The sequence below is a fragment of the Sorghum bicolor genome, chromosome 7 (genome assembly GCF_000003195.3).
Source record: "Sorghum bicolor cultivar BTx623 chromosome 7, Sorghum_bicolor_NCBIv3, whole genome shotgun sequence".
Lineage (NCBI taxonomy): Eukaryota > Viridiplantae > Streptophyta > Magnoliopsida > Poales > Poaceae > Sorghum > Sorghum bicolor.
Window position 1 is genome coordinate 10,055,892 of NC_012876.2, and position 16,462 is coordinate 10,072,353.

Below are 16,462 nucleotides of genomic sequence, written 5' to 3' on the forward strand. Positions count from 1 at the left end.
CACTAAACACAATTTGAAGTTATTACTCCTATATTTCTAAGGCGAAACTTGATAAAGAAATCACCATCCTCTATACTACCTACATCAAAAACATCCAAATTCACACCTAATCACTACAAGAAATCTGTTAATCCATGACGGATTCTCTATGACGGTTTCAAAAAATGTCACTAAGAGTGCTCCATAACTACTAATACAGTATATAGAGTTGTGGATATATCCAGCCCATGACCCAATACCTGTTCGCATATATAATGAGCCAAGAAAACCTAACACACCACCTCCGCCCTCCCTCCCTCCTCTCCACGCATCCAACAGCCGCCGCCTCTGCCGGCCCCAAATTAACCATCGCCGATGTGCCTGTCTAACGCGATGCAAGCTTGCCAATCCCACCGTCGCCCTCTATCTTCCCATCACCCAGGGACAGATTGAGCCAGGGTGTTGCGATTCTCACCAGCAAGTGCAAAGATTCAGGCAGCAGAGCTTCTATTCCGATCGGATCTGGCAGCAGCGCGACCCTGTTCCCTTCCTGTGATGCCACTCTTGGAGAGAGCGAGTGCCTGTATGTGCGGCGCAACTCTCGAGTGGTGGCACCGTCGACCTTGCTTCAACGCTCTTAATAGTGGTGAGGCAGGCCCCTGGTCATTCCAAATTCGGCTAATGCCCCTTGTCTTTGCCCGGCTTACCTTGATCTATATTCACCACACTCGCTGCTCCGTCTCAAGCTAGCTGCTCCTTTCTGTTTGTTTCATTGCAGGGCTACGCACTGATGTGCTTAGGCTTGGGGATTACTTACATGCACTGCCTATCTCTGCATAATTTTTAGGTTTTGTTGCAGACTGCATTAGATAAACATGATGGAAGTAATTCTTGGTTGCAGTCAATATTTCTCTTTGGATAAATTTCATTTGTGTTGCATCTCATTAATCTTGTCAAAACTTAAATATCGTGTTTTCTTTTCCTGCTGTATTTGTCGAGCTTTACAATACCAATGCTGATTTCTTGACATAGGCAACAATTTACGTAGTATTGTTTTTCTTTATATTCTGATTCATCTGTTTAACTGTAGCTAATCACTTCACCATTTTATTATCCTGGAAACAGTGAGGTTTCCCTGCTTGTAAGCTACTTATGAACTCAACCTATTTCCTAGATAAATTATTATTTAAGTTGGCAAATTTGTATCTAAAGCTGCAAATAATTCCCTTTGTGATTTTAGTTTTGCAGCTCCATACTTCCTATAATCAGATAGAAAACATTCAGATTAATTAACCTTAACTTGATAGTCAATTTATGTTTCTTTTAGATTAATTATCATTCGTGGATGTGCAGAGCTGATTTTTTCTTCATAGTAAATTGTATGTGCAAATATGTAGTAATGAAATCGTTCTCTAGCTGCGAAATAACCCTTGAACATTGTAGTTGTCATCTATTTTACCTGCCCAAAGCTTAATTTATGACTGCAATCTGACAAACTCACAATATTATTAGGTTGTGGAGTAAGATATGACCAGTGTGCCATTATTGTATTCTGCAGTTTTTCAAAATCTAGATATGACCTACTATTCTTTGCTTGCTTTTCAGATTTCTGAAAATGGACATGCTAGGGGTGTTGTATAGGCCATTTGTGCAGCTTGTCTCCATCTAAAGATCAATTTTCATTTCAAAGGTGAATGCATTATACATTATGAGCGTATACATGATTTTTCACTGTCAAATTTACAACAGAGCTGCATAAGTGTTTAGCTTGCTGCACTTATTCCTGCTTAATTAGTACTTGTGTTTGCCTGAATCATTGACTTGTACATGGTTGTGATTGTGATACACTGATACATAATCATTGTATGCATGTGCCTATAATAATTTATAAATAAAAAAGAAACCTGCTACTATAGTGCTTATTTATTTTACTAATGAATTAAATATCTAATTGAGCCATATCTAAAGCACATGTTCAAGCACTCGTTTTGTTGGATGTTCGTCCTTTTGAAAACTTTTAGCCTTTTGTAAATTTTTTACCATTTGTGCCACACCCTAGCTAGCTTCTCTCTACACCATGTTTCTGTTTTAGCAAATTGAAATGGAGAAATTTTAGTTAATATATTCACTCAAACCTGAAGGATAATACTACCAGACTTTGAAACCTGAAACCTGATAGACTGTGTAGGACTGGCACCTGAAACTTATTGTTTAATGAGACTTTGTAGGACAGACACCAAAAACCTTTTATATTTGAACCTCAGATAAGACCTGAAACCTGAAATTCAGTGAAACAGCATACATTTTTCTTTTTTATTAGATGAACCAAATGAACCATATGCAAAATGCTTGTAGTTTTCAGGAAAAAAAGAATGCTTATATGTTCTTATGTATATAGCAGATGTATAAAGCTTAGAAGTGTTTAAGCTGGAGGTAGTAAGTTGTACAAATGTTTCCACATAAGGTCAGTATTTTACTATTTTTATTGCAACTTTGCTTTTTAGTTGTGAAATGATCGCATGCACATGTGAACAAGAACTATAATTGTGACTGCACTATGTATTTTTTATATTTAAGTCTAAAAGAACGCACCTTGCCATTTGGGACCGAGAGGACTCCTGCTGGTAATCTTGGACGAGCAACAGAGGCTGATTTGGTGTTGCTGGAGTAACTTATGTAATGTTGGAAGAGAACATGTATGCGATGCTAGATAAAAACTTGTATGTGATGTTAGTTAAAAACGTATGTAACTTGAGACTTTGTATTTTGGTGATGCTAGATGGAAGGAAGGGAAGTCATAATGCCCAGGAGAAATTTTGACAAGTGCACAGAACGATCATCCATGCTTTCAGGAAGGGAATCGGTGGATAAACAATATTGGAGAAATGCTTGACGAAGGAGCATCATTCCACTGAGGCGGCTGCATTGCTTATTTGCTTATTTACGGCATGGAGAGACAATTGTTGGCTGTATGAATTAGTCTTGTTTTTAGATTGCTTCAACATCAATGTGTGTGTGTATATATATATAAACATATTTGATCAAATGGTTGTAAATCTATAATTGGAAATGCAATAAAGAAATGTCACTATTTTTACCATTCAATAAATGTTTGGGATTTCTTACAACAAAAATAGATGGGCTAGATGGTGATATAAGCATCCATGTCATGATCCACATAAGCAGTCTAGATGATGTGGCAATTCATCTATAACGGTTTAGAACCATCACAGGTAATGGGTTTGGGCTGGGCTAACTAGGCCTTGGGCTCAATTGTGACGGTTTGAGATCGTCACGAATTCTGTTAAGCTGTGACGGTTTTGTGAAAATCGTCACGAAGGTTAATCCTTGACGCTCAATAGGTGACGTTCTCTAAAACCGTCACAAATGTTGCATAGTGACAGTTTTTTATGATCCGTGACAGAAATTTTTCGTCATGGATTAGCAGAATTCTTGTAGTGTATAACAGCATACCACCTGACCTCCCATGTGGGTCAGTCCAATGCCACACAAAATTCCTCCCTCCACAAATTCTATCCAACTTTGTTTGAGTAAAATCCCTTTTCCCCGTCTCTAAAAGAGCAATGAAGTCTAGCTCCTGCTCTCTAGCAGTGTTACACAGAAATTTAGATTTAGCCAAGTCACGAAGACCACTGCTATTCTAGAAAATTCCCTTCATGTTGTAACAATTTTGTTAATTCTAACCTTCAACTTCCTCGAAGCTCTTTTCCTTGACGACTTAACGCCAGGCTTCCTTTGGACAACTTTAAGATCACCCTTTAGATGATAACTATCTTCGTCAAAAACTTCCTCCATTAATTCCCCGCACAGGTAATCTAATGCTTTTTTCTCAAAAATCTCTGAACTTACTGATTCATTATCTGACAAATCAACCTCTCCCTCCTCAAACTCAGAGAGGGTTCTATCTTTCACTAAATCCCTAGCTAAAAGATTCTGAACATTCAACTCAAAAGAATTTACGCTATTATTACTTATCCCTAGACCCAAAGCCCGCAGGTTATCAATTGCATTTGCTAGAGAAGAAGAGCATGAAAGATCAGTCGATGGGTTACCTGCACTATCCTCCAGGTTCCTTGACTGCACCCTGCGTTCCGCCCACAGCAAGGTGTGCTCAGTCCCAATCCCAGCCAATCTCGGACTTGCCCTAGGTGGTGACTTCAGCACCTCAGGGATAAGCGCGGCCTCCATGAGCTTTGCCTGATCAACAAGTTCATCTCGAGTCTCTGACCTACAGCTCTTTGATCCCTCTAGTTCTGTTCCCCACACTGGCTCCCCTCCCAGTAACCCATGGTTCTCATTACCGAGCCCCGAGAACAGCCCCCTCTGCTCCACTTCTGGATTTTCCTCCACCTCCCTCTCAATCTCTCCACCTTCAATCCCTTGGAACCCTCCTGCAGTTTCAGCTACTCCATTGGCAGGCACGTCCTCCTCCAGCATCACATTAGTAGCAGTCTCTTCCAACACATCTTCCACCACTTTGTCAAAAACCTGGTCTGCCTTCCAACGCAGAAAATCCTGGAACTCCTCACTGAGAACATGACCCCTATCAGTTGGTCCTCCCTTCTCAGATTCAGAACCATTCCCTTTCAAACGTTTGTTTTCCCTTTCCTCCATTTGACCATCAGCCAAAAAAGTATCAGGGTCCGCCCCTGATTCCTTTTCTTCTCCCTTTCCTTCGCCATCTCCTTCCCCTTCACCGCCTTCCCAAAAAATATCCACCTCTTCTCCACTCTCATCAAAACCCTTCTTCTCTACCTCGAACACCAGATCAAAGTAATGATCCCCGATGACTACATCAAGTGTTCTAGGTATCAGCTTAGGATCCAACACAGCCACTAGAACCCGGCCAAATTCATTCTTCCTAGTAGTCTCCATGTCAACCGATTGCGTCGAACCTAACAGAGACCCTACTACCCACAAAATGAGGAATTCCCGCAACGGTTCCTCAATGCCTGTCACCCTCACCCAGACCTTTGGCAACAAAAAGCCCTTTTCTTTGTCCTGCCATTCTTCAAACTTTAGCCTAATACCCTGAGGTATACCTTCTCCCCTAGCATCCGCCCCTCCATACGCAATTGATCGCTGCAACTCAGCCTTGGAAGGAAATTGAGTAAGGAATTTTCCTTCTCCTAGATCCTTTAGCTCCCAGTTCCATTTGACCGGCACCACCCTCTTTAGCTGTGCAATCAACTGCTCACTTGATAGGATCCCTCCCTCCACTGACACCTGAGCCTTCTTCGAGTCCTTCAACCTAGGAAGCGGTGGATGGGGGATGTGGTAAAACCCCAGTCCCATCATAGCATAGCCTGCTGCGTGTGCCACTGGCCTTGGTGCCTTGAGCAAATGGCACTTGTGATTCATATGATCATGTGAGTTGCATATCACACAATACACCACAGCCGAGCAGCTTGCAGCAAGGTGACCCTTCTTTGAACACCTGGAGCACCGGCCTCCCATCCTTGCTGCCTCCCCCACCCCCCTCCTGACACCCACTGTGTTCCTTAGCTGCATCCGGATCACTGCCCAGCTCGGGCCCCGTGACCAAGCCAGCCCCAGCACCAGCGCCCAGGACTGACTGAGAAAATTCTCCTGCCCTGTCGCTACTGCCTTTTACTTGCGACGCAGCACCTCACCTGTCCTCCTACCAAACCCACCTGCTCGGCACAGGATTTAGCTGTCCTCCTCTTCCTGCCCCAGGGTGTGGGATCTGGCCTTCACGTCCCCTCCCGAATCCGCCATGTCTTCCAGGTCGTGTACCCCTGAAAAAGTCACGATTTACACTACCTCTTCGTGCCCAGTCATCTCTTCCGCCCCAGCCGCGCGCCCCACTTAGCACCCCCTGGTCTCAGCGATAGGATCCTGCCGGGCCAGACTCCCTATCCTCTCTTCAACGACCGCCCTGGTTCCCGACCACCATCTTCAGCGGCTCAGCCCTCCGCTCAACTTTACTCCCTCTACCCATAGCCTCCGAGTAAGAAAGACTTTGGGGACGAGATGGAAACCCCTGTCGAGCGCAAGCCGCGGCCCTCAAAACCTCTTTTCCCTCCCTCAGACGCCTCGGCATCCCCCGAGCCATAAACAGGCCTCGTAACCCCCGTGTTGCCTTAAATGTCGGGTGAGATCCCACTTTTACTTCCATGTCAGGATCGATCCTTTCCAGCCCAACACCCCTTGGAAGTCGCGACCAAAACGTGCCGCGCGCCGAACCAGAACTTAATTGCCCACTTTCTCTTTTTTCTGAATCAAAATCAATATGGCGGCTCACCTGGGAACACAAATCGCTCAAAGATTTGGCTGTCCCATTTGAATTGGAATGCCTTAGATCTTTTACCATTATATGTCCCAGTTGCCTGCTATGTGGGGGGTGTGACTTAGGCAGCGGACCCTTCCATGGCTTCCCGGTACCTTTGAAGTGTATGTCAGCCACTGCCTCTGCGATTTTTGAAGCCAATGGCCGGCGGTGACTAATATGCCCTGCCCCTCTATCCATTGACGCAAACTGAGGAGACCGGAAATTCTCCCTTAACAGAGACTCAGCTCTGATAATTTCATCCACCGAGACGCCGGCCCGAGCTGCATCCCTAACCAGTTTCCTATCAGATCCCCACTCACGTTCCATATGATCTCCATCCATCTGGTCATCAGCTTCATCTTCACTCCTATCACTGTTCTCACCATCGAGAACCCAGAACTTAGACCCTCTCCATGACCTAACAGTAACGGCAGATGGTTCCGCTGCCGACAGCTGAATCATATCCACAGGCACGTTTACCGCATTTGGCTCTTCCCGTTCGCCCCAGCTTGGGCGCCAACCATGTTACATGTCCAGTACCACAAATTAAAGGCATTCACAGTTAGGCCTTGTTTAGTTCCGAAAAGTAAAAAGTTTTCGGTACTGTAGCAATTTCGTTTGTTTGTGACAATATTATTCAATCATGGACTAACTAGAATCAAAAGATTTGTCTTGTGATTTGCAACTAAACTGTATAATTAGTTTTTGTTTTCGTCTATATTTAATGTTTCATGCATGTGCTACAAGATTCGATGTGACGGGGAATCTTGAAAACTTTTTTGTTTTCAGGGTGAACTAAACAAGGCCTTAGTATTGTCGTCAAGCATTTCAAACAAACTGGATCTATTTCCTGCACATGGATCTCAAAACGCCCAGGCAGCTCAGAATATGAAAATATACCTAATATAGAGAATGCTGTCAGTTGACTTCACCATTATCAAACACAGACACGATATAATGCAAGACAGATACGGTCTGATATTTAGCATTATATATTCTTCATAGGACGCGTACTGCCAATATAATGCAGAGTAGCAGTGATGTAGGGCCAACCACTGCAGCTTAGAGATATTCATATCTCATTCATGCATGCAAAGGAAAGCAACAGCTAGGCTTTGGCATATATAGCTAGGTATCCATGCTTCACTGCCCTGGCTGGATCAGACGCTGAGCCTTCCGAGTGGTCCATGAGCCCTTATGTACCCCCATGGCAGGAACTCGTTGAAGTGACGGAGGAGATCAGGGTGACCTTCTAGAAGCACCTTCACACGCTCAACCACATCAGCAGTACAAATGCTGCGCAATACACAAACAACACGAACAAATTAAAGAATCAGCCTGACGATGCAAGAAACGAAACCCTAGCTAGTCCACCACACAACTAGCAGATACAAGGAACGAAGCCACTGCATGCTGCACTGCATGCAATAGCAGCAGCTGAACATCGATCTGCTGCTCACCCCGAGATCTACGCGTGAAACTGGTGAATATATGGATGGATCGTCACTGACCTCCCGGACATGAACTGGCGCATGGTGGCGACGACCTCATCGTACTTGTCTGGCTGGCCGGCGAGCCCGTGCTTCATGTTCTTCACGAAGCGGAGTCCATCTTGGATTGTCTGCGCTGGCCTCCTATATCGTGCGATGGTGGGAAGAAAACAGACAGATACAAGGGGGAGAGATTTCTTTTTGAACCAGAAACATATGATCCCGATTCACTCGCGGCGGATAATATAAACTAAGACGTCGACCAATGCAAAAGCCATGGAGGCTGGATGATAGATGCAGGGAGGAAGGTGAAGGAGAAACTACTCACGGATCACGGACTCGGAACTTCATGGACACACCGTGCTGCTCCTTCCTGGAGAGCTTCAGCTTGCCCCTGAAACCCATGTCCTCGGTGGTTTCGCGCATAGCCGCCTACAACGCGCCGGATCTTAAGAAGGACAGTGGGAAAAGCGACGAAGGTCTCACGCGCACAGTCACGCTCTATGTGACACGTCATGGTGACTAAGCAACAAGTTGTATGTCTGGTTGTAACGCACTGGCATATTTGTTTGTATTTAATAATGACAAAAAAAACATATTGTAAATTGCAAGCTACATTTTTTATGTGAGAAGTAAAGTTAGGTGGCATATTATATAATAGTACAAACAACTGACAAGCACTTTACAGGCAATAGCCACCTATCTTAGCTGAGTCATTATACAGTCAATAGTTTTTCATGTGAGGTTAATCATTTATTATACCTAGCATTAATATAGCCCTAGGATATATTTCATTAAATTGAAATAGGTTGCTCCAGGCCTAACTAAATCCAATAAAAATAGTTACCTCCCGGTGACTATACAACAAGTTGTATGCTCAGCTATAACATAAACTGCCTTATTTCCAAGTATTTAATAATGATATATGATAGTGCAAATCATAAGCTATATTTTCTATCTAATCTAAATAACAAATTAGTTGGCATATTATATATTAGTACAACTAATAGAAAGATATACTTATTAAGAGCCGCTTATTCCTCGAACCATTACACGCAATAGCCACCCATCTTAGTTGTCTATACAATGAATTTCCCATGTGGGTCTAATTCTTTATCATATCTAGCATTTAATTATTTATTTGATTTAATTCAGAGCCTATTTGGTTCCACTGGCCTAAAAATTAGTGCTTCACTTTTAACCTACTTTTAGACTTTGTGGAAGCAAACAGGTGGGCTAAAAGGGGAGGGCTAATTTTTAGCCCTCATTAGTCCATTAGCCCCTCCAAGGTGAGTTAAATAGGGCTAAAAGTGCCTTTGGAGTGGGTAAAAGGCGTGTCACACCACCACGCGTACCCACCCACCCCCGCCGCTCTCGTCCAACCATGCCCGCTGCTCCTAAACCCTATCCCCTTACCCACACCCACCACCACCACTCCCGTTAGCTCCCTTCCTCTCTATGCTCAAGCACAGCTCGCCACCACAAGTTCCAGTTCAACCCTCCCCACTGCCAGATCCAGGTCCGCATGGTGCAGATGGATAGCTACGGTGGTGATGGCACCAGGGATTTCTTCTCCCAGATGGATCCATTCTCCCTTGCCATCCACTACGACATCTTCTCCATGGCAGGAGACTCCTTTCTGGGTTCGAGCGGCATGGATCGGAGGCACTCAACCTGAACTCACAGGCAGAAGACTTCCCCATCTCACTCATGGCGTATGAGGGCTTCCTGCAGGCCAGGGCAGGAAATGGAGGCAGTGTCGAAAGCATGGGCCTCCCTCCCCTTCATGCCCGCAGCAGCAAAGAAGGTGGCAGTCAAACCCTCGGCTTATGCATGCCTTGCAATGGTGGAGGAGGATGCGCCAAGGGCAGCCATGATGGAGGGCGCGCCATGTCGTTGCCCTCTCGGTGGTGGGTGTGGCAGATCCTTGGCATCGTGTGCCACCGGCGGTGGAGGACTGGTAGATCTATGTCCCCGGGGCCTGCTGGCCAAGGAAGGCATGGCACAGGTCATGTTGGTCATCGAGTAGTGACGAGTGCTACTGCTCAAGATGCTGCGGGAGCAGACAACTTCAACCTCAATGCCGGTGATGTTAGTGAAGACAATTTTGTTGGTGATGTTCTGATTATTAAAGCATCAAAGAACAATATGCGGATGATATGATCTTTTGTGTACACAAAATAGTATAGAAATGGGTAGAATCTAAAATTAATGTATCATTATGAGATGCCTTTAGCCTCAAGACAATTTTCTCTAATAGTGAAATTTTCATGACAATTGAGACGAATATAGTTTGGAATATAAAGTTAAAGTTTGTTGATGTATTTAACCATGAATCTCGAGATTTTCCAATTAAATGCTTTGGTGTCCACATAGGGCCAAGCAAGTTATGTGCATTGGATCCCTATGTCCCAACCCTAAAATTATGAGACTAATTGTTTCTATACCAGCAAAGTCATATATACACAACACAAAGGAATCATATTCCCAAATTGTGATATCTTCAAAATAGATTTTTTCGTCTAGTCACCTGCTTCTTATGTTTGTTACTAACAGATTGGATATGTGTTTACCATATGTTACCTACTTGTGTTTGTTCCTATAAGATTGCATGTGAACACTCTTTTCGCAAGTGTGGGCAGTACCAAAAAGAAGTTTCATCTGGTTACAAACTGCCATGGAGAAGAAAGACTGTACACATTAATGAACATGTATATGGAAGGTCGACAAAGGGTCCGGAGAGCCCAACCCATCTTTTAGAAGTCCGATATGCCAAGGCCACCCAGATCAGGGGTGCGGCAAGTCATGATCCTACAAGACAGTGCCCCTCTTAATTTCCTTGCTCTCCATATGAATAACCTTTGAATTTTGTCAATCTTCTTGATCGCCTATGGGGAAAGTCTAGATTTGAAAGTGCTCTAAAATTAACATATATTTTGTTAGTTTCACCAATGATTATCTTTTGGAACTAGTGGCCGAAATTTTTGCTTGTGTCTTGACATAATAAATAATTTAATGGACGACCAGCTTCCCTCCACAAGTTGTCCAATAGTAGTGTAAACTAATCATGGAAGTTATTTAGGAGAGCCCTAATAACCACCATAAGAATATGACTTCAACCCGTATAAAAATTCCTAATTCCACATTCCTAAACAGTTCAGTATTAGCAATCCTGCCAGAGCATTTGCATTTGCTCCTCAACATTCATTATACCGCTAAAAATTTGCATACATAAAATTTCTCTCATGGTATCTCTCCCATTTCAGTATATCTTGCCACAGTAGATACAGAGATCCACTTTCACCCATTTTGTTGAACATAGTGGTAGATATGTTGGCAATCATCCTGAATATAACAAAAGAGGAAGAATATCAAGTGAAGTACAATAGTCACAGCTCTTAAGGTTGGTTCATCCAACTTTTGTTGCTTTAGTATACCAATGCATTTAAGGAAAATTAACAATGAAATTGAAAAAAGTAACTGAGGATAGAATTGAAAAATGTTTGAGTGGCCCCAAGGGAAAAAAGTTATGTTATGAGGCTATTACTCATAAATTTAATATATCAAGTTTATCTATCTTCATGCTTTTATTTTTGAAATCCGAAGAGGTGTCCATAAGAAAATATATTATCTCAGATCAACATTCTTTTGGCAAAATGGCCAACATAATAAAAAATATACATTAGCTAGATGGAACATTTTATGCCAGCAAAATATGAGAAACGAATGAGAATTCATAACTTTCAGCATACAAAACAAACATCTGTTAAGCAAAAGGCTTTTCAGCCTTTATACAATGCAGATACATGGTCTTGGAGCACGTCCCCCGCCACCACATGATCGTTGCTCGATCTGGTTCTTCCGCCATGCCGAGCGACATGCACGATGACCATGCAGTGGTGGTGACCATGCACACCAACTCACGTGGCCACGTCCCGGACTGGGCACATCTCCGCCCAGGCACGTGGTTCTACGCGTCTAATCCAAACATGCTAATGCAGTACACGATCAGGATTGCAACAATGGGAAAACGAAAATGTAAATATGCTAACAAATCACCCCCTTAATCCTGATCTAACTTATGATGCCAAGTCTCTGTTGCAGCTCCACAAACCTGATCCTGGGCAGTGCCTTTGTCAGTATGTCAGCAAGTTGGTTCTTGGTTCTCTGCACATAATAAACATCCACCTGACCATCGCTAACACATTCCCTGATGTAACGGAATGAGTGTCAATATGTTTGCTTCTTTCATGAAAAACCAGGTTCTTGCTTAACTCAATGGCCGATTTGTTATCCACAAGAAGCCTGAACTTCTGCACCTCTCTTCCCATCAAATCAGCAATCAGCCTGTTGAGCCAAACTCCCTGACAAGCACCCCCACAAGCAGCTACATACTCGGCTTCACAGGTTGACAATGTGACAACCTTTTGCTTCTGTGAAGACCATGTCACCAAATTTCTACCAAGGAAGAAAGTCAAGCCATTTGTGCTCCTTCTCTTGATCAGATCACCACCATGGTCACTGTCTCTGTATCCCAATAAGTTCAGACCACCTTCGACCTCTTTGGTGAATTTGCAGCCATAGTCAATTGTCCCTGACACATATCTGACAATTCTCTTGACCACAGCCCAATGCTCACTATTTGGTGACTCCATGAACCTGCTTACCAGCCCTACTACAAAAGCAATGTCTGGTTTTGTGTTAACCAAGTACCTCAAGCTTCCTATCACACTCCTGTACCTGGTTCCATCAAGCACTTTGTCTGCAGTTCCTGAAACAAGCCTTACACGCAGTTCCATTGGTGTGTTAGTTGGATTGCATCTCGACAGACCACACTGATGAACTATCTTGGTTGCATAAGCACTTTGGCATATAGTGATTTCACCATTTTTCTGTTGCACTTCAATACCAAGGTAGTAACTCAGTAGGCCCAAGTCGCTCATACTGAAAAGCTTCATCATCTGTTGCTTGAAATTGATAATTTTGGTTTTGTCAGGCCCGCAAATGATTAAGTCATCCACATACACACCAGCTATGAGGAAAGAGTCACCCTTCCTTCTTCTGTACACAGCATGCTCATCTTCACATCTTCTGAAACCAAGTCTGCACAACTCATAATCAAGTTTTGCATTCCATGCCCTTGGAGCCTGCTTTAACCCATATAGAGCCTTGTTCAACTTCAACACCATCCCTGCATTCTTTGGGTCTTGAAACCCTGGTGGTTGATGAACATACACCTCCTCCAACAGATCTCCATTGAGAAATGCTGATTTTATATCCATGTGATGGACTTACCATCCACCATTAGCTGCTAGAGCAAGTAACAATCTCACTGTCTCTAATCTAGCCACAGGTGCAAACACTTCATCAAAGTCCACCCCCTGTTTATGGGCATAGCCTTTTGCCACAAGTCTAGCTTTATGCTTCACAATATTCCCAGCTGCATCTCTTTTAACTTTAAACACCCACTTGAAGCATGTTGACCTTTTGGTAGTTTTGTCAGTCTCCAAGTGTTGTTCTCATTGATGGACTGCAGTTCAGCATTCATGGCATCTTTCCAGCAATCTTCTTCTAGAGCTTCATCAACAATAGCTGGTTCATCAGCTGCTAGTAGGCACAAGCCACTGTACTCATAGTCATGTATCTCATCAGTATTGTCAAACAAGTCAGTCGGTTCTGTATCTCATTGGACCCTCTTCTGAGCTTGAACTACCTACAGAGTTTGACCCAATCTGATTAGAGCCTGCTGCAGACCCAATGCCCTGGTTTAATGGTGTTGATGGTGAGCCAAAGTCGCTAGTGCTGATGCTTGAGGTGACTGCTCTTGACCATGCCCCCTTGGTTTTGCTCACTGCTTCCATCATTTTCTGAAATAGGTGGTTCCTCTCTATTGTCGGATTTTCATCAGTGGGCTGAAACTCAAATGTGAATATGTCTGTCACAGCTTGATCTGTTTCCACTGATGAGTTCCAATTCCAATTCTCTTTTTCTTCAAACACAACATCCCTGATCACATGCAATTGGTTGTTTACAGGATCAAACACTCGGTACCCTTTTGTTCCTGACTCATATCCAAGAAACACCATCTTGGTGGATCTGTCAGACAGTTTAGTGATACCAGAGCCAACTGCTTTCACATGTACAAGGCACCCAAAGGTTCTCATGTGATCTACCCTGGACCTTTTCCCATACCATGCTTCAAAAGGAGTGATGTTCTGAAGACTCTTGGTTGGAGCTCAATTCAAGATGTATACTGCAGTGACAACAGCTTCTCCCCAAAATTTACATGGCATCCCCTTTGACTTCAACTGACACCTAGCCATCTCAACTATGGTTTGATTTCGACACTCAACCACTCCATTTTGCTGTGGGGTATATGGAGTGGTGGTGAAGTGCTTGATGCCTGTCTCATTGCAGAATAGAGTGAACTGAGTTGAGTTGAATTCACCTCCTCTATCAGTTCTAAAACCTTTCAGTTTCTTGCCATGTTCAAGTTCAGCTTGCTGTTTGATCTTCTTGAAATAAGCAAATGCTTCATCTTTTGTCCTCAAAAGCTCCACCCACATGTACCTGCTGTGGTCATCCACTACCAACAGAAAGTACTGCTTGCCACTAGGGATTGGTCGACTGTTCTTTCCACACAGATCTGCATGAACCAGTTCTAATCCCTGGCTTGCTCTGAATGCAGACTGCTGCAGAAATGGTTTTCTGTGTTGTTTGCCCAAAGTGCAGCCATCACATACTTGTTCTACTTGATCAACAATAGGTAAGCCTTCTACTATTCCCTTCTTGCCTAAGTTATGAAGTGCTCTGAAATTTAAGTGACCATATCTAGCATGCCATAACCAAGATAGATCGTCTAGATTCATATGTAGACAAACAGGTGAAACTACTGCATTCTTCAGAGTGTACAGTCTGTTACTTGTGCGAGGAGCACTAATGATCAAAGTACCCTCTGAATCAACTACAGTTGTCAAGTGCCTTGGCACCTAACGATGCAGGACTGCGACTCCGTAACTCGTAATCGCGCTCCAGTCCTCACCACGAGGTTTTGCCCCTCTTCTGGTGGCTTACGAGAATAGATACAGAAGATAGATTGATAATTGTTCTTGCTTGATTTTATCAATAGAGTCTACAGATATTTATGTCCCTTCTACTTCATCTCTTTTTCTAAATAACCTATCTGGGACTAATATAAATTGTAAATACAAAGATAACTAAACTTAACAAGGCTAAACTATCAGCCCATCGGCAGTAACAATTTAGCCACTAATCGGTTGGGCATCCTCCTCCTGCATGGGCGCTGGCCGCGGCTTGCTCGGCTGCCCTGCGCACATCGCGGGCCTTCTGGTGTAGGGGATGCCGCACATGACATCTCTCCCCTCCTTGAGGTCTAGCTCGTCCTCGAGCTAAAAGTCTAGAAACTGCTCGTGGAACGCGTCGATGTCTTCCTAGGTGGCCGACTCTAGAGGTTCGCCGCGCTAGTGGACAAGGAGCTAGCGAACACTACGTGCCAAGCGAGTACGCTCGACCCAGGCTAGCTCTGGAGCCACCATGCTATGGTCGATGTGTGGTAGTGCCGGCAGAGCTGCTGGAGAGGCGCCCACGAACTTCTCAAGAGCCCCCACATGGAACACATCATGGATGCAGGCCTGTGGGGGAAGCTCCAAGCACACAGCAACGTCGTTGATGAGCTCGCTGACACGGTATGGACCGATGTAGCGTGGCTTTAGCTTGCTAGTCTACGCCTGAGGTAGGGACACCACAGTGCGCTGACAGAGTCACAGCAGCACCTAATCACCAACCGGATAAGATATCGGGCAATGTTGCTGGTCATAATGGTGCTTCTACAGAGCCTGCGCCTGTTCCAGGCGATAGTGGATGTTGGCGAGGAAGGCGTCGTGCTCCTCTGTAACAGAACCGTCTAAATTATAAGAGATTAAGTCAAATAGTGACCGTTTACACAGTCGAACTATCGAACTTAAGCCTATATAATCTCGGTAGTCCGTGAAATTTCAAGAGTTTTCAAACCTTTCCACACGCACGGCCAAGATCATAATAAGTTTAGCAGTCACCATCCATAAGTTACATAACGTTCACATCATTCCAAAAGTTACATCAGAGTTCAAATGCAGTTATTACAAGCCGGGTTCAAATGTAGCGGAAGCATTTTAGTTTTGGATATCACACACATACTTAGTTCGCGACAGTGCCAGAGTCTGATCATTCCCACAAAAGCAAAAGATGAGATAGAGTGACCACGCCCTTGGTCTAGTCATCACCCATCGCTGGGTACAAGCAATTGATGCAATACGCATAATACATCTGTCCATTTGCAAAACAACATGAGAATAGAACCCTGAGTATGAGAATGTACTCAGCTAGACTTATCCGTTATAAACCAAAAATAAATGACTCCAAGGATCATGAAAAGTTGTATGGTGGGTTAGCTTGACACACTTTGCGTAAAAGCTTAAGCTACTAAGTTTGTAACCCCTTTCTTTTATTTAGGTCAAATTAAGTAACATTACCTGTCATCTAGATTAGCACCTATGCTATAGCAATCAACTGATTCAATACAATAATACCAAATTCATATAGCATTCTCAACTTCATCATATACCATAACCACAGTGTTCCATAGTCCTTACTACGAGGACGAAGCTCAAGTCAAGTGCTC

At 43.7% G+C, this 16,462-nt stretch overlaps 2 protein-coding genes and 1 long non-coding RNA gene across 5 annotated transcripts; 1 reads left to right on the forward strand and 2 right to left on the reverse strand.

Annotated features, from left to right (window-relative positions):
- On the forward strand, positions 258 to 3,084 carry LOC110436742. 3 transcript variants are annotated; one of them, XR_002454565.1, is made up of 6 exons: positions 259 to 625; positions 758 to 1,120; positions 1,585 to 1,669; positions 2,381 to 2,443; positions 2,557 to 2,675; positions 2,759 to 3,084. It is a non-coding gene; the product is annotated as an uncharacterized LOC110436742 (long non-coding RNA). The 3 variants fall into 3 exon arrangements; XR_002454564.1 differs by having other exon boundaries at positions 258 to 625; positions 758 to 1,669; XR_002454566.1 differs by lacking the exon at positions 2,557 to 2,675 and having other exon boundaries at positions 258 to 625; positions 758 to 1,669.
- Positions 7,199 to 8,207, reverse strand: LOC110437339 (paired amphipathic helix protein Sin3-like 6). Its single transcript, XM_021465760.1, has 3 exons — positions 8,111 to 8,207; positions 7,804 to 7,926; positions 7,199 to 7,588 (listed from the first exon to the last, which is right to left on the reverse strand). Exons 1-3 carry the CDS (start codon positions 8,185 to 8,187, stop codon positions 7,453 to 7,455), a joined length of 336 nt encoding a protein of 111 aa, XP_021321435.1. The 5' UTR covers positions 8,188 to 8,207; the 3' UTR covers positions 7,199 to 7,452.
- On the reverse strand, positions 11,857 to 12,971 carry LOC110437213 (uncharacterized mitochondrial protein AtMg00810-like). The gene is made up of 2 exons (XM_021465574.1): positions 12,042 to 12,971; positions 11,857 to 11,949 (listed from the first exon to the last, which is right to left on the reverse strand). Exons 1-2 carry the CDS (start codon positions 12,969 to 12,971, stop codon positions 11,857 to 11,859), a joined length of 1,023 nt encoding a protein of 340 aa, XP_021321249.1.